This window comes from Vulpes lagopus, chromosome 6 (assembly GCF_018345385.1).
Source record: "Vulpes lagopus strain Blue_001 chromosome 6, ASM1834538v1, whole genome shotgun sequence".
NCBI lineage: Eukaryota > Metazoa > Chordata > Mammalia > Carnivora > Canidae > Vulpes > Vulpes lagopus.
In genome coordinates, this window is record NC_054829.1 from 92,406,642 (window position 1) to 92,426,144 (window position 19,503).

Here is a 19,503-nt window from a genome sequence, read left to right on the forward strand (position 1 = left end):
CCAGGATTTTCATGATATTTTTTTTTCACTTCTGATTTAATACCCTATAGAGTATCGTTATACAGTCCATGTTCAGCAAACGTCTGAACATTTGGATTGAATTGAATCTGAATCACCTGCATTTTGTTTAATGGTTCAGCATCTATTCCACAAGAAAACTCAATAGAAGCAGATCTGAAAAAGAGAAAATTTTATAACTCTGTCACTAATGGGCACTTGTACACATAAGGAGAGTTAAAAGTGTTTCACCTAAAATCTACAGTTAGACCAGTCACTTCAGGTGTACTTCAGGTAAATAGATTACAAGTAAATTGCAGGCATTTCTTTAAGTGAAAAAAGCTTTTAGATGATTACATAAGTCTCATGAAACTAATTTTATCATCATTGAAACTCCATGTAATTTTCTCCTAAGTAAATTTCACTTCCAAATGCATCACTTAAGATTGTGATAAAATAATCCTAAAACTATATCTTCCATTTGCTTCCATCGATCTGCTGGGAAACAATGTGATTATAGACATACAAAAGGAAGTTATACTCCAATTCCAGTATTGGCTGAATATCTTGTATCAGACTTACCCTCTCACAAAAACAAGCAGAAACTATTGAGGATATGACCTTTAAAAGAAGGTGACAGAACAAGAAGAGATTCACATTTATATGACTTTCTCCCTGAGCACACTTCCAAGGCAGCTAAAACTCAAGAAGAAAGCTTCAGTTTTAAGGCCTGCAGTGTCATACGATGGAGTTCAAGGCTGCCAAGACATCTGAAAATTAAGAGGGAATTCTAGAAAGAATAAAACCACAGAAGGAAAAACCACAAAGTCTATGTAAAAAACAAACGGCCCTCAAATTTTGGTTGACCCTGAACTGTGTATGCACAGGGGAGAAACAAGGAGAGTAGAAAGCAATAGCTAAAAGGCCAAAAAAGTTCATCATAAAGTTGCTGCCATACACCACAGAGTAGACAAAGCTAGGAGTTTACGCTCTGCCAAATTAGAAGGGCTGGGTAAATGCTTCTGGTGTTCCATTGAAATCCCAGTGAAATCTTGCACGATTAAAATTATGTCTCAGGATAAAAATACAATTTTCTTAAAGAACAAGGTTGTTATGTTGGATTTTATGTTGATAAAATCAAAATAAAAATATTTCTACTTATCAAAGACAATAGTAAGAGAAAAAGAGTAAGCCATACAGATATATCTGACCTGTATCTCAATATATAAAAAATTCCCAAAATCAATAGTAAGAAGACAACACAATAAACATTAGCAAAAAATTCAGTCACTTCACAAAAGAAGATATACACATTTCCAATAAACACATGAAAATATGCTTAATTAACATTGTTAGTCTTCAGGAAAATGTAAGTGAAAACCACAGTGATTTACATTTCACATCCACAGGGATAGCTACAATTAAAAAGACTACCACCACTGAATACTGGCAAGGATGCAGAGCAAATAGAACTTGGAGATACTGGGGTGTAAATTGTGTAGAGACCACTTTGAAAATCTATTTGGCAGGTTCTTACTAAACTAAACATATACCTAACCCATCACCCAGCAGTTCCAATCCTAGGTGTTTACTCAGGAGACATGAAAACCATCATCTACAACAGACAAACAATCGTATTTACATCAGCTTTATTTGTAATAGCTCCAAGCAAGAAGCCATCCAAATGCCCAACAACAGGGGAATAGAAAAACAAAGTATTGTCTATTCAGGCCACAATATTACAAGAAATATCAAAGAAATAACTATTGATCACAAACCAATGTGGATATATCTCAAAAGCATTGTATTGTTCAAAAGCAGTCAGAGACAGAAGAGTACAACTATTTAGTTTTATTTGTATGAATTTCAAGAACTGACAAAACTAATCTATTATGATGATAGAAATCCAAACAGTGATGAAGTTTAACTAGAAGAGGCCAAGGAAGGGGAGCCTGGGAAACTCAGTTGATTAAGCAGCTGGCTCTTGATTTCGGCTCATGTCGTGATCTCAGGGTCCTGGGACGGAGTCCCATGTCAGGCTCCTCACTCAGCAGGGAGTCTGCTTGAGGATTCTTTCTTTCTCTCTCTCCCTCTCTCCCTGCCAACCCCCCCGTTTCTGTGTGCTCTCTCTCTCAAATAAATAAATAAATCTTTTTAAAAGTTTTATTTAAAGAAGGCAAGGAAAATTTCTAGGGTAATGGAAATGTTCTGTATCTTAATTGGGGTGGTAGATTCATAAGTGTATTTTTAATCAAAACTTACTGAATTAGCCATTTAAGATTCATGCTTTTCATGATATATATTTTTTATGTCAGTAAAAATGTTACAGGGGGCTGTACCATGGTATTTAGATTGGAGTTGGATTAAATATAGCATGATTATGGTTTGGATTGGATTAAATGATTTTGGTTAAATATGGCATAGCCAGATTATAAGAATTACAAACACAGTATATACCTACTCTAGGAGGTTCCTGACTTGGCCCTCCCCCACTCATCATAGTGGGTGGGGGGCCCTCCCCCTCCATCATCATACTACCATACCAAAGAAATATGGGTTTCCTGGAACATGCCCCCCCTTTTTAAGATTTTATTTATTCATTCATGAGAGAGGCAGAGACATAGGCAGAGGGAGAAGCAGGCTCCATGCAGGGAGCCGGATGTGGGACTCCATCCCAGGTCTCCAGGATCATGCCCTGGGCCAAAGGAAACACTAAACCGCTGGGCCACCCAGGCTGCCCACATGCCCCCTTTTGTTGCTTTATTCCTCGTTCCTATTCTTTAGGCCTATTTCCTTTCCTCATTTTTCACCCTTTTCATAAATCCAGGAACTGCTCCAAAAACTGAGGGCCATTTTTAGCTAAGGCATCCCTGTAACACCAATCCCAAGTGCTGAATTGTTTTTACATGCTGGTAGTTTCCAAAAGTTCATCTACAAGTAAGGACAGTAATTGAATCTGTACAAGATTAAACCAACCAAAATATGAACTTTGGCTGTATTTTTGAGGCTTCAGTGAAACTTCAAAAGTATTTCTTATAAAATACTTACTGGGATTCTGTGCCATTTCTGACCAGAATTTGTGCTCTTCCTTTGTTTACCTGTCTGTAAACTTTTATGATGATAATTTTTCATCAAGCCACTTTATAGAATTTTATCCAAATTGATGCAAAAACTAACTCTCCAGCTTCTGTGGAAAAAAAAAAGTCTATTCTTTTTTAAGTAACCAAATTCTTATGAATAGGTCTGTTATATTACAGGTTTTTTTCTCACTGCTGGCCCAAGAAGTTGGTGTGATACTGAATTGTGACAACTGATCACCATATAAATTCATTTTTAATGCTCTTCTGTAATGTGTAATAGAGTGTGAACTACCATCATCTTGAAATGTCATCATGTTTCCACAACATGACAAAGTAATAATGTGAAAATGCTGAATTTAGTAATTTAAAATCTGCCATGAGCAGTGAGTGATATCACCAACACTAAGTCTTAATCTAAGAGTTAGTTTACTCATTTTCCACTTCATTTTATAAGAAAATCTTCCCATTTTGTTTTTCAGGGAGGATTGTGACATTACACAAACCTTTTTAGTATTAAGCAATAGTCAAATGCTGAATTTTTCCCTTAATTTTTACATAAATGTTCCTTCTTGAAGCAACTGATTCAATTAAGTATTGTCTGTATGGTGAGTCTAGAAAAAGATTCTCTGCCCTCAAGGTACTTTTGATATAATTGGGAATCATAATACACACATATGAGAGTTAAGTAGAAATCCAAGGCCATCATAGTTATATGCCAAAAATGGCTGTTTCTAGTGATTCTAGAAGGATACAAAGTCATACTCCTTCATAGAACCAAATATCTTTCAATTAGTGCTGTCATTATTGTAGCCACTAGCCATATGACTATCCATATGGTTATTTACATGTAAGTGGATTAAAATTAAATAAAATGTAAAATATTTCAAACCATTCTATTGAACAGTCATACCTATACTTGATGAGTCTGGACTTATACACTTCACAGAAGATGGTGCAATGTAATGATGTTACCTTACTTATACACCTTTATCCTAACGGAACACTATGATCTGTTTGTGTATGGCAGGAATTTTGAGCTGTAAGAACTTTCTGTCCTTATTTGGCCCTTCTCATCAATGTTGGAGAATTGGGATATAGTAATTATTGAATTAATACGAAGTTCAAAGTACGATGGTCTTCATGACCAAAAGAAAGTAAATGAAGCAATTATACATAAATAAGATGTATCAGGTGCCTGATCCTGACAATATTGTCAACCCTAGGCTAGGCACGGGGGAGGCAATGGGACTTGGATAAGGATGCAGTCTTAGCCTACCAGGAGTTTCCAGTTACATGGGCTTGAGCAAAATGAAGAGGCAAATACAACCCAGTGTGCTAACATGCTGTTATAGGAGTACATACAAGATGTAATGAGGTCATATAGGAAGGACACTAACCTAAGTCTGGAGATCAGGGAGAACTTCCAGGAATAAGTGACATCTAAATCATTTCCAACTCTGAAAGGATTAGCACAAGTTAAAGCAGTTAAGACGGAGTATGACTGGAAGAAAAGAGTGGGTAGGAAAATTCCTAGCAAAAGAAAATGAATGTCAAAGAACCAAAGGCAAGAAAATATTTAAGCCATTTAAGAAACTGTAAGCGTTAGAAATAAGAGCTGAAGCACAACAAGTGAACCCAATTGGAGATAAAGTTGACCTCTTATGAAAGTTGAGATGCACATTTTAGGATTTATTTTGTTTTACAATGTAGTTTCAAAAGTCAACTGTCTATCTAATATACTTTCAGAATATGTACACACATACCAATAGAAAGCAGTTTGTGAAAGAAAGTGTAGACACATAGTTGGCAAGACCTAGCAATTCTAGTAAATCCATGTTGGATTTCTTCCAAGCCTCTGCCATTATCATTTTGTATTAACATATAGTTCTGATCTTTTATCAACATATTGTTTAAAGTTAAGTGTATGTTAATGGTCCCCTAGCATGAATCAAAACAAATCAGTTATTAAAGCAAAGCAATTGGATTATGTGATTATGAATACTCTAGTACTTATAAACTTATAAAATCATCATAGGTTTCAAAATCTATTATCTCGTTATATATGTTAATTATGCCATTTATAAATTCTAAACATAAAAATATTCAGGTTTTTTATTCAGTATTTTTTATTAGATACCTAACAATGGAAAACCTGACTACATGTAAATCAGGAAAACCTGATTATATGTAAAATAAACCTGACTTAATTTTTTTAAATTTATTTTAAGTTTATATTTTTAATTACATATTTACACATGTATATGATTTTCATAAAAGTATGTCATCTTTAGATGTCATCTTTGGAACATTAGGTTTCCTTTCACTTTTCAGCATGGCTTTCTTCCATTCTTCTCTCGACTACCTCCAACCATACTTTTATATCCTTGACAGATAACCAACAGGATGTATTGTATTCTTCTATATTTTTCTCTAAACATTTTTCTAGTAATATAATAATATGTATATACATAGTCCCACATAGTTTTATAATTTGGAATCATTGTTGATTTTTAAAATGAGATTACATTATCAATAACTTTCGCACCTTGCTTTTTTTCATTCTGCAAGTGCATCATATAAATCCTTCCATGAGGGGCGCCTGGGTGGCTCAGTCAGTTGGGCAACTGACTCTTGATTTTGGCTCATGTCATGATCTCAGGATTGTGATATTGAGCCCCATGTTGGGCTCTGCACTCAGCGCAGAGTCTGCTTGAGATTTTCTAACTCTGGCCTCTCTTACAATTTACCACATGCCATGACCTTTGTATGGTAATAGTTCCCTGAATACTCAACTTCGCCATTTACATGCTCAGACTGAGGCTGAGAGGCTGATAAATAGTTTGATGTTATAGTCTCTGTTTCTCCCTAAATAAAAAATAAAATTTTAAAAGGAAAAATAAAAACAAATCCTTCCATGATAGCTTGTATTGCTCTCATAGATTCCTCTTAATGTTTCTGTAACATTTCATGGCAGGAATGTATCATCATAATGAACATTACCACTATTTTTAATTTCCACAATAAACAATGATACACTGAGAATCCTATGCTTTAATCTAAAATTTTTATTTCTCTTGGATATATTTCTGGGAATGGAATTCCTAAGCCAAAAGTCATCTATATTTTTTAAATTCGAACAGAAGTTACTTTTGAAAAAGACTATGACATTTTCCCATTTCCACTAGTAATGTGTGAGATTACACTTTCTCCACCAGCAATATATGTTAAATGTTGTCAGACCAATAGATATAAAGTAGTAGCTTACTGTTATTTTATTTTGCATTCTCCTAATCACTAATGAGTTTGGATATTTTTCCTATGCTTCTCAGACATGTATATTTGTTTACAATTTCTTCTTTGGACACTGTTGCTATTTTTCTTTTGCATCCTCTATTCTTTGTTAGAATAGAAGATGCTTAATTAGAGGAACACTTGTATATTTATAAATATTAACTTTGTCCCCTGTGTTCTAACTTTTTTTGCAAATCTATTGGTTTTCACTTTGTATATGTATATCTTGCTGTACAAAGGTATATTAAAATGTTTTATGTAAAAAAGTCTGCTTTATATTTTTTTTCTAGATTTCATATGTCGATTTAAAAGTTCTTTCTTACATGTATTACATATGTTCCCCTACTTTTTCTTGCGGGGCTTATATTATTTATTTTGAGCTATTTAGTCCAATTGGAAATTTTTTTGAGAGGGGTTAGAAAAAGATTTGATGATTTTCTCACAGATAGATAATGATGCCAACAACATTTACTAGTATATTGACCAGCTTTTTAGAGAGACAACCCAGACCACAGCTACACCCCATCAAAAACATATAATAATATATATGTGATAAAGACATACATTATTTTACATTATTACTTTAATGTAAAAACATGAAACTAGGCCTTTATTTGGAATTCTGTATTATTCAGTATTATTCATTTCTTACTAAAAAATGCTATTGTTTAAACAAAAAATGAGACTAGTTAACTGTCAAATAGTAATAACTATATTATATACTATATATATATTTATATACTGCTGTAGTGGTATTAATTAAACAAATGATATGTGTGATAAAATATAACAATATTTTGATAAGGTTTCTTTTTGTCCTTTGATAAAGCAGTTACTTTTACTCTTTTTAAACTCTGTATTAATGGAATATTACTCAGCAATTAGAAACGACAAATACCCACCATTTGCTTCAACGTGGATGGAACTGGAGGGTATTATGCTGAGTGAAATAAGTCAATCGGAGAAGGACAAGCAGTGTATGTTCTCATTCATTTGGGGAATATAAATAATAGTGAAAGGGAATATAAAGGAAGGGAGAAGAAATGTTGGGAAATATCAGGAAGGGAGACAGAACATAAAGACTCCTAACTCGGGGAAACGAACTAGGGGTGGTGGAAGGGGGGAGGAGGGCGCGTGTTGGAGGGGAATGGGTGACGGGCACTGAGGTGGACCCTTGACGGGATGAGCACTGGGTGTTTTTCTGTATGTTGGTAAATTGAACACCAATAAAAATTAATTTAAAAAAAATTAAAAAAATAAACTCTGTATTAGATATTTAAATTTTTAGACTATATTTAAGACACATAAAGGTAAGACTTTTCAAAAGGGAAACAAATACAAAAATACTAATTAAACATAAGTAGATTTAAACATATAATTAAACAGTAAGTATATTTAATAATAACAATGTCACATTTCTCTCTGTCCCATAATACCATATGATAATTTTACTCTTTCTGTTCTCTTTCTAATAATACTTCCCTGAGTTGCCTGCAACCTTTAGGGCATCCTTCTTTTATATAGTGTTGAAACTAAATATAGTAAAACATAAAATTCACTTTGACTTGCAACTCTGCCCACATTACACCAATTCTGGTGTCATTCCAGTTCGATGACATCAAGTTAAATAAGCTCTTAACAAAAATATTTGAGCACAAAATACTTAATGTACTTACTTATTGGCAATAGCAGATGTGTTAACTTGTAGGGATTAGGTTCTAGCTTCCCATACACTTTGATTCTATCAGCTTGCTTTTAAAAGACCAGCTTTTTGTCAATCATAACCTTTGCATCTATAAATCTATTGTATAGATTAAATGTCTGAGATGTGTCTACCATTTTTAAACACTGAAGCACATGAGATGTCATCCTAAATTCAAGTCCTATTTCTTAGCAGAATGATTTTAAAGCACAGATGAGGTCATTTGAATTTGTGAAATCAGTGCAGAATTCCAGAAGTTACAGTTTTATGAAAGAGTTTGAGAAAATCCTATCTGTCTAACTTGGCTACCTTTTCTATTTTCTGGTGACTTAATTTTTTTATTATTACTATGCTGAAGTTTCAAAAAATATGTCATTTTTTCCCTATGAGTTTTTGTCATAATCTACACATAAAATGGAACAACTCAGGTGCAGTCAGTTCAACTTTTTCCAAGCACTCTATGGTTTCTTCAAAAATAATCATCAGTTTTGTAACTATATACATTTCTGTTTCACTGTAATCATTTTCTTCATTGTTATCTTGAATATATTTCCAAATTAGAAAAGAACATTCTTTTTGTTTCACAGTTTGAAAATGTGATTTTTTGGTAATCCAATATTTGAAAAATTAATAGTTATTTTGTAGGCATATGTCTAAGAAGGCCATCTCCTTCCATTTCTATTAAGTAAATGTTCATAAGTACATCACACATTTTGACAAAACTGAAAAATGATCAAAATTTTAAATAATGAAAGCTTCACTATCACAGGTAAGCAAATCACAAAGCCCCTTTTTGCAGTGTTATCTATAAGGTGTATGGAATATTTTGCAGATAAGATCTTTTGCTTTTCTTTGATAAGAAGTTTATCTAATGAATGAAATTTGACAAAATTTACATTTGAAATATCTGCAGAATATGTAGATAGATGATTTAAAGTATCTGTATTTGGACAAATTATCAGTTGACTTTTGTTTTACATTTTATGCAGTTTTATTAAAATCTTCATAGAACTTAAGATGATTTGACACTACATTTTTAATTTTTTTCATTTAAGTTCAATTAGCCAGCAGTTAGTACATCATTAGTTTCAGAGGTAGAATTCAGTAATTCCTCAGTTGCATATAACACCCAGTACTCATCACATCACATGACTTCCTTGATGCCTGTACCCTGTTACCTCATCACCCTATCCATCTTCTGTCCAGCAATGCTCTAGTTTGTTTCTCATAGTTAAGAGAATCTCATGACACATTTCTTAAATCAAAATACCTAAGATCTAGGGTGATCATTTTTTGTTGTTGGCACTATGTGACACATTATTGTAGAAAACATGATCATTCAGATAATGTGTGTTGTTTGTTTATTGTGGTATGCTCAAACTAATCTAGCTACTACTGCCTTTGGGGAGACACAAAAACTTTTGATTGATTTGGAAATATTACCTGCCTCATCCCCAACATGTAATTTTCAGTCTCTGTTATATGCTTTCAAATTTCCTTTTCCAAATTATTTTCTGCATATTATGCAGTATGCTGTTTTCGTTATTTACTTCACTAACCTGGTTATTTGTGTACCTCCACCTGAATAAAAAAACACAGTCATTTAGCTTGCTTTTTTCATCGATGTCTGGGTCATGCTGGTATTGGCATTATAATCATTCTCATTTTCATCATCTGAACTCTTAGAAAAAATGATCTCAGTATTCACAATGTTAAAAATTAAATTAGCATCATCTTGATGCCAAGAACAACAATCAATCCACAGGCAAAGTGCTGTTAACAATCATGATTACAGTGCACTTAAGTTGCACACTTGCATCTCAGCACTTGTAGTGGTACAACAATGGATGATTGACTGTCATGAACAGCAAGTCACAATTGCCAACATCCGTGCTCAGGGAGGGAAGCTGCAGAAGGCAGATAAGCCATGTTATATCCATCTACTACAAAAATTACTATCTTCAGCCCGCCTTTCAGGCTGTAGTATGGATTTTGTACCCCCATCACCACCAACCTTCTGCACCCATTGCCAAACAAACACCTAGACTTTTTCCTCCCAGGAATTTCCTCCTGATGTGGAGCTTCCAGTGCTACAACTGGGGCATCCCTGCCCAACTCCAGTTATCATCCTAGTCTCCCCATTTGAGCCTGTGGGACATATGATCATTTTCGCCTTCAATTCATCTGTTCAATTTCTTGGTTGAGAAACTGAGGTTTGTCAGTTTGTAGCCACATAGATCTTTTTATACTCACAGTTGAATCTTGTTAAGTACTCTGTTTTTTTTTTTTTTTAATTGAGATCTTACTAGTACCACAATGCTAATTTCCCAGAATGTGTTCTGCTTGTTCTGATTCATCTTTCCCACTCGAAGTGTGGCACTTATTATACGGGTTGTCATTTTTCTTTATGAGTTCATAGGGACTCAAGTCTGTTGGATTATCCTAGGGATTGTTGGTTTTGCTACAGAAATTGAAATGTCCTCTCTTCTTGTGGGCGAGTAGTATAGAGAAAAGCGATTCACAAATCTCAGGTTCCTCCTGAGGAACCTGAATGAAGCCAGAGCTCTCCCAGTCTTCTGGTCTGTCACAGGCTCCATGAGGGGAGATCTATGCTCACCGATTCAACTCCTTGGCCAATTTAAAGGCAACAGAACAGACATATTCATGGGAACAAGTATCTAAGGAAGAAGGGTAGGAAGATTTGAGATCTAAATTGTGGAACAAGCATTCCCCCAAATTTAGTTTCTTCATTGGCTTTCCTGGAGGTTTGACTGGTTTTTTTTTTCAGGCACTCAGCCCCCCCTGAAGGAGAGACTTACCAGTTTTTTCCCATGCAGAATTATCCAGAACTCCAGGCCTTGCTAGCCTTCTATCTTCTAGACCCTACTAGCCATTTGTTTCAAGAGAAAGTAGTCAATGGATGGTGAGGTAGCTGTGTTCAGTTTTTCACATTCCCAGTGTTTTAATAAACTTAAAAAAATTAGTATCCCAATAGCCTCAAAAAAGAGAGTCAAAGATAAAATTTAGGAGTAGATATACTACTTCTTTTCTAGGTTAAAAAAAAGATATTTATTTTAAACACATTCATATCTCCCTTGTGAAAATTTGTGCCCTGTGATGACTATCTTGGAGCACAAATTCAAATTTCAAAATAATAGCAGGTAAAATATGGTAGGCCAACAATTAAGGCAGCAGTAAACAAAACCATATATAGTTTAAGAGTCAGTCTTAAGCACCAAAATATGGACTTGAGCATGATTTATTTTGCTGGATAAATTCAGAAGAGTTGATGAATGATGCTAAATTATTAATTTGTTCAAAGTGGGAGAGGCTGCCACCTAGAACCATATGTCATAAATATTAAAGCAAGCCCATCTTTAGGAATTATGTGAGCAATGAATTATAAGGACCACTATAGATCGATTCTGGGTTAATCATAACTCTTTGCGCCTGTAATTCACAAACACTATATCCCCTACTGACCATTAGTTTAAATTGTAAAGAAGTTGGCACCTTGGTGTCCTAAGTTAGAATTTATTTCCCACATTGCTCTCAGGCTTTTGGGGTTTTATTTTGTGAACAAAAATAATACATTCCCATACTGCAGCCTTTATTTTAATCTTAAAAAGCTTTGCCTTGGTTTTAATCCTGAAAACCTGAAATACTCAGATAGTAGTGATCACAAAATCAGTTGGCTGCAGGGGTCCAAAATCATATAAACCAGATATTCATTCATTTTAATGATTTTTTTTAGTTGAAATAAGTTTTCTTTTTTTCTTCCAAGTTTTTATTTAAATTCCAGTTAGTTAATATACACTGTAATATTAGTTTCAGATATAGGATTTAATTATTCATCACTTACATCACACCAAGTGCTCATCACAAGTGCCCTCCTTAATACCCATCACCCATTTAGCCCTTTCCCCCACCCACCTGCCTCCAGCAACCTTCAGTTTGTTCTCTATAGTTAACAGTCTGTTTTATGGTTTGCCCCTCTTTTCTCCCACTGTGTTCATCTGTTTTATTTCTTAAATTCCACAAATGAGTAAAATCTTACGGTATATGTCTTTCTCTGGCTGACTTATTTCACTTAGCATAATACTCTCTAGCTCCATCCATGTCATTGCAAATGGCAAGATTTCATTCTTTTTTATGGCTGAGTAATAAGCAACCTGTTTTTTAAAAACCTAACTTTTATTTATTTTAATAGTGTGATCACATAGCATTAAAGAAGTTGCATTCTTTTCCTGGCTCTTGCCTTATGTTGCATTATTTTTGTTTATATAAATTTATTTTTCAATCTAGATAGGCTATGCCTTGAAGGCAAAGGCTACCATATCTCACACCTTTTTATATTCCTATAGCTAGTATCTCCCAGAAATTGGTCTTTAATGTAGTGAAAAAAGTGCAGAAGATGACCTTGAGCTCAAGTTTCAAATCTACCGCTAATCATTAGTCTGACTTAAAACAAGTTCCATTACCACATCTGTGAGTTACGCATCATAATATCTACTCCTCACACTGTTGTAAAGAACAAATAACTTAAGTGTAAAGGGCATTTTTTAAGAATGGGAAAAAAGGCTTTATAAATATTAGCTATTATCATGATGAAGAAATGGAGGACAGAGGGAGGATATTCTTTCTTCAAGGAAGGGATATCTCATCTTACCCTTTGGTTTAAATGTCATCTTTTCATAACTGTCCCACTGATCTTTTTCTTTTTTTTTTCTTTTTTCTTTTTTTTAGTAAAAAAGGATTGTCATTGATGTATCTTTGTAGCTAGATACTGAAGTGAGCTTTTAAGGAACTTGTTAAAGATTTGTGTTGGAAAGAATATAGCTTCCCAATTAAAAACAAAGTCCTTGGGATAACAGGTTGTGAAACTCTGTGGCGTGGGCTTCTGCAATTATTACAGGAGATGGCTGCCTAATGAATTGAAAACAAAAGTGCTTTTAGCATTAGGTCATGATAGAGGTATCAGAACAGGGGCATTTAGGACAAGAGGATTCTACAGAGAAAAAGAAATATGCCACAATCCATAACATGGTGAGGAGTACAGGTTTTAAAAATACATTGTCTCACCCTTCACTTTACTTGGCAAGAAATGCGAATATTTGAGAAAATAACAGTGAATGCTTATAGTTCTTCATTGACTATAGAAAATTGCAGAAAACTAGAAGGTTAAAAGAGTGTGCATGAACAAAAAATAGTTTCCAAAGAGTATCTGTGTTTAATCAGGCACTAAAGATAAGGAACGTCAATATTTGGAGTTTTCTTCTACAACATTTCAGTTACCAGAATATTTGAGCAGGCTATCCTGATTCCTCTATTGAAGATTAAGTCCCCCTTTCTTTAAAGCACTTTAACATTTTAAGCTTTTTGTATGGTACTTACCATAAGGTGCATTGTTTATAGCAAGTAATAGTTGACATTTCCATTACTGAGTTATAAGCTGCTTGAGGACAGGAGCCCAAGTCTTACCTTTATATTCTTCTAGATCCCTTTAGGATCTTCAAATTAATGCATAATGATTGCGAGTAAAATGGAATTCAAAGAAAGATTCCTGTAATAATATTGTGAAAATGAAACAAAGCCTTGTATTATCTCAGCGATGAGAAATCCTTCAAGGCTGTTGTCATCTCAGCTCTATTATAAGGACACAGGTGTTGAGCATTGGCAACTACTATAGTCCATTAATCACCACAGCATTCTGGTATCTCTATTTTCAGAACCAGAGTGATAATATTGGAGGTAGATGCCATTTTGTATTCATTTCCCTTTCTCATAAATGGGACTTGGAATAAGATGACATAAAGCTTCTGGAGGTATTTTCACCCTCTGTTTAACTTGGTATGAAGCACTCAGTTGGCATGGAATCCACTGTTAATAAGTCAACGGCCTATAATGTAGCTGCTTATCCAAACATGACTTAAAAAGGGAAGACCAGTTGAAATTTTTAAGTAATATTGATCACCTAGTCAGATAGAGTGAAAATCTCAAACCTTCAATTGTTAATTGTTAATCAGTTGAAAAGTGACTTCAGGTTTTGTTGGTGAGTATTTTCTAGATAGTTTTAACCTAATAAGTAAAAACTATTCAAAGGACAATGGTTGTATGTTTTAGTAGTTGAAAAAAAAAACAGATATTTTTAAAAGCTAAAATAGTTTGGATTACTATGCAGCATTTCATTGGTATTGCTACAGGCTATAATCATACTGCTTTAATGGTTCTCCTTTTAAAAATGAATTCATAATGCTTTGTAACATTAAAATTATTAGAAACATGCATATAATGGCAACGATAATGTTAATATACATTTAAATAGAGCTTTACAGTTCACAAAGCAGTAACAGCAATGCTAGAATGCTTTGCTAACAGCAAAGCAATATGTCTCCAACTGGGGAAGTCCCTTGAGGGTTATAAAGAAGTCCAAGGGGATCCAGGAGGCCAGAGTGGCTATTTGAAAGAAGAGAATAGCAAAAATCATAGTAGGTTTTTAGAGGAGGCTTTAGGGTCACTGCTATCTCTCTGTTACTATAGATTTAGACCCAGAAAGCAAAAAGTAAATATGAATGTTGGTGATTAAGGGTAAACAGAATATGCCACCCCCAATAGGCTACTTTGGTATATTGATGATTTTGAGCTGTAAGCACTTGAAAAATATCAAATGCAGGGAGAGGCTTTCTCTAAACAACCCATATTTACCTAAAGATAAATCCTCAAATAGTAACTCAAGTTCATAAATTCCCTTCCTGGGAGTTTCATCAGTTATGAATGACTTTCATAACAAAAGAAGAGACTAAAAGTGATCACCACATCCAGATAGACTTTGTCACAAAATATCACACCTTCCATTTCTTCTACCAAAGGCCCTTCATCTTTCATAAATATGATTTACTCTCCCTTAAGAGGCCTTTCCAAAGGCCCTTTCCTTTCCAAATTAGATGACTTTTAATCCTGAATCCTAAAGCCACCTCTTTGAGTTATTCATTTTTTCCAGGATATTTCCCATGTATACATAAAGAATACATGTTGATAAAAATTTGCACATAAATACTGATTGTTAGAGGAAGTAATATCAGCAACATGAGGGAATAGGAGCTCATCTCATAGAAACAACAATTTGGCGCCATCCATGAACAAAATACTTTTGTGAGAACTTTGGGGTCTTGGTTGTGAAATCCTGGCATAATCTAAGGCTGAGTAAGAATGCTTTTAAGAGGGGTACCTGGGTAGCTCAGTCAGTTAAGCATCCAACTTTTCATTTCAGCTTAGGTCATAATCTCAAGGTCTTGAAACCAAGCCCCATGTTGGTCTTCACACTGGGCATGAAGCCTGCTTAAGATTCTCTTTCTCTCTCTCTCTCCTTTCCTATACCCACCCCCCCTTAAAAAAATAAAGAATTCTTTCAAGAGACAGGGCTATATCTCAATGCTTGGCCAACCAACTGTTGTCCTGTCTACATTCCTGAAAGCAGCCTATCCCCCTGAGAACTTGACTCTAGTACAATAAAGGTGCAAGACAAATATGCCCATTTTCATTGCTTCTATTCAACACAGTACTGGAAGTCCCAGCCAGAGCAATTAGACAGGAAAAGGAAATAAAAGTATACAAATCAAAAAGATAGAAGTCAAATTATCTCTATTTGAAGATGATAAGATTGTACTTAAAGATTTATTTATTTGAGAGAAAGAGCATATGCAAGTGGTGGGAAGGGCAGAGGCAGAGAATCCCCAAGCAGGCTTCAAGCTGGGTGCGGAGCCCTGTGGGAAGCTCCATGTGGAGCTCAAACTCATGACTCATGAGATCAGTACCTAAGCTGAAACCAAGAATTGGGAGCTCAACTGACTGAGACACCTAGATACCCCTATATATTTTTTAAATTAATCTTAAGATTGCTTTTAATTTTTGATAAATTCATAATTTAGGGGGGAAAGTCACACTTATAAATAAAAGATAATCACTAAAAGGTAAACAACCTAGAATAAAGTTATCTTCCCTAAATGATGATAGAGAAGATTGTATAATTATTTGTTCCTTATTGCAATGACCACCAAAGGTTTTTCATCTATGTCCTATAGCAAAATTGCCATAGACCACATTTGGCAACAGATGAATTTAGAATAACTCAAGTTAGGAAATATATCTTGCCAACGGGGTAGTGTTGATTATTTTTCTTCAGTGTGAGTTGGACTTGCAACATGCATTTAGAATATAGGTCATGTGCAAAGAGATCATACCTATATCGGATGAATACAAAAGCCTACCTGGCTTAGAAGCCTGGAACCTGAAGGAGCCAGCATCTCTTGTAACAACTTGAAAAGTATAACTTCCAGGTTCCCAAAGAGAGAGGTCCAATTCCAAGAATTACTGCACTCAGAGAAGCTCAAAGACATGGCTTCTTTCCATACATACATTTATTGTACTCCCAGTCCAGGTGACATTTACCACTGAAGGGTCATTTTACTATAAGCTATGTTGCCTGGAAACATAGTTAACATTCTACTTTAATCACATTTCCTGGAGAACAGAGCTATAAATTAACCAAAAGTCAAATTCTCATTCAGAATAAGTATTCAAAAATATAGGTCCTATAATGTTTTACACAATGAGATATATACAAATGTAATATGTTTTACCTTACCTATATAACTTAAAATTCCAACCTTAAATCCTATTTTCTTCTTTTGCTCTCCATATTTTCACAGGTAAAATATGGAAATTATGCCTTTGTATGGGATGCAGCTGTATTGGAATATGTGGCTATCAATGATCCAGATTGTTCATTTTACACCATCGGGAATACTGTTGCTGATCGGGGATATGGAATTGCACTACAACATGGCAGTCCTTACAGGGATGTTTTTTCACAGAGGTAAGATTTGCATGTGATCCAAATAAGGAGAGACAAAAAACAGAAAGAGAAAATCCACTTGGTTACCCATGTAGTTTTATTACATTTTGTTCTCTTCGTTTGGAAAAGCAAAATAAGCAACAATAATAAAAGGTAGTTATAAATGTTATTTAATAAGACTTTAATTTCCTAAAGTATGTACTGAATTATTTTTTTCATAAATATTACTGGAAAAAATATTACTGCATATAACTGGTTTTACTCCAAAAAATTGATATACAAAAGAAAGTAGTATGTCAATAATTTCTTTAGAAGTTAATTAACAGTTTAGTCTCTTGAGTTTTTAGGGACTAAACATCATAGAGTTAGAAAATTATTTCATTTCTAAGAATACCAAAGCATAAAATTAACTTAAGGACTGAGTCAAAGTTCTGATGTACTGAAGTACATAATGGTAGGGATGTTCCCATCTGAATTTTGCAAAGGAAAAGGATAAGAATTTAAGAGTCCCTCACCTCGTGTCAAAGTACAGGAGACTTTGTCATGGAATTTAGAAGATGGTTGATTAAGAAATTATATCCATCCTCAAATTAGAATTTTCTTTTATGAGTTTAAGAAAAAAGGTTTTGAAATGTATATTTTAGATTAACTATGTATTTGAAGGACTTGGGCCTGGGAGGCATGCCCAAAGATTACTGCATTTCATTCTATCTATTATCAAACAAATGTGGGGCCTAAGAGAGAGTGGTATCTTTCAGGTAGAAGTGTATTTCATTTGAAACTGGTAGTGCATTTTGTTTATTTTCTAGATTTTTCTATCTATTTGCTAATAGCCAATGCCAGACCAAGAGGGTAGTACCAGGAAATTAAGGCCCCAAATTTCAAGCTATTTGAGTTACATCATTCCTTCAAATTTTAGGATAGCAAAAAGCCAGGTATCTTGTGTTAAACAAATGCAAACAAATGAACAAAAAACACACAAAACAAAACAAAAACCAAGTCAGTAGTCCAGAAGTTGTTAAAACTCTTCCATTAGCTGAGAAAAAAAAAAATGTAGGCCTCTCTCCTTATCTGGTAGAATGGAAGTTGGATTAAGCCCAACATCTTGTATGAGTCAGCCTTTCTGTGTAGCAAACAACCCCAAAGTATCAGTGACTTTTTTGCATTCATGAAACGTAGGGCTGCAATTTGGCAAAGCTGTGCCACAAGCTGCAGGTCACCTGCAGGTCTTCCTGTGCAGCTTCTCATTCCAGGGCCTGGCTGGAAAAGTGGCCTGATCCAAGACAAGCTGTTTCATGACAATGAGTAGTTGTAAAAGGGGCTGCCTGAAACCTGCAGTGTTTCTTGCGCTTCTTGCATGGATGTGGCATATGTCACATCTGCCCACAAACCACTAACAAAAGAGAGTCTCGGGGATCCCTGGGTGGTTCAGTGGTTTAGCGCCTGCCTTTGGCCCAGGGCGCGATCCTCGGGCTCCCGGCATGGAGCCTGCTTCTCCCTCCTCCTGTGTCTCTGCCTCTCTCTCTCTCTCGCTCTCTCTCTCTCTCTCTGTATGTCTATCATAAATGAATAAATAAATAAATCTTTAAACAAAAAGGGAGTCTCATGGTCAAGCTCAAATTGATGAGGTAAGGCACTGTACTTCACATAAAGGGAAGAGAGTAGTAAATAATTATGAACAATAATAGAATCACCCAGTGGTCCCTTATGGCTCTAAAAATAATCTAAAAATGACAAAGATGAAATAAGCATAAATTGGGAAGTGAAATATTATGGTATGAATAATGATTAATCAATCAAAACACACTTATTGATGAGTAGATTCTAAGGGGAACAAATTGGAAAATCAGTTATGCTATAGAGAATTTACCTGGAAGACACTTGCAGTCTAGTTGCAGATATATGGCCCACACACATAAAACAGTGAACACAGACATTTCTATAAATTTCTATAAATGTGTGCTGATATATATATATATATATATCTCCATTCTACCAGATAAGGAGAGAGGCCTACATTTTTTTTTTCAGCTAATGGAAGAGTTTTAACAACTTCTGGACTACTGACTTGGTTTTTGTTTTGTTTTATGTGCTTTTTGTTCATTTGTTTGTGTTTGTTTAACACAAGATACCTGGCTTTTTTGCTATCCTAAAATTTGAAGGAATGATGTAACTCAAATAGCTTGATATTTGGGGCCTTAATTTCCTGGTACTATCCTCTTGGTCTGGCATTGGCTTTTAGGGAAAAAAAAAGAAAAAAATATATATATATCACCACCCTGAGATATATATATCAGTATCGCTTGTTTATATTGCAGTAAATTGTGTAATTGAGAAATTGAAAGAATTGAATATTATATGGAACAAAGAGTTAATCAAAGGAAAACATGAATGAAAGCTCTCCAGAGAAGGTGAGCCCTGAATCTGACCTTGAAAGATTGGTAGACAATAATTAGGCTGAAAGGAAAAAATCGATCATTCTCGGAGAAACAATGAAAACAACAGGATAGAAGTAGGAGAGAGCAGAAAATCTGTTGAAGAGCAACAGGGGCAGCGAGTTCATTTGGAAGGAAATCTGA

The 19,503-nt window shown here is 34.7% G+C and overlaps 1 protein-coding gene across 2 annotated transcripts in view; it reads left to right on the plus strand.

The window, feature by feature from the left end:
• GRID2 (glutamate ionotropic receptor delta type subunit 2) overlaps positions 1-19,503 on the plus strand; it is a 1,439,737-nt gene that overhangs the window by 1,304,627 nt on the left and 115,607 nt on the right. For both annotated transcript variants that reach the window (XM_041760141.1, XM_041760142.1), the window contains one exon: positions 16,779-16,945. In XM_041760141.1, the coding sequence (XP_041616075.1) occupies positions 16,779-16,945 (167 nt within the window). The remainder of the gene's footprint in view (positions 1-16,778; positions 16,946-19,503) is intronic.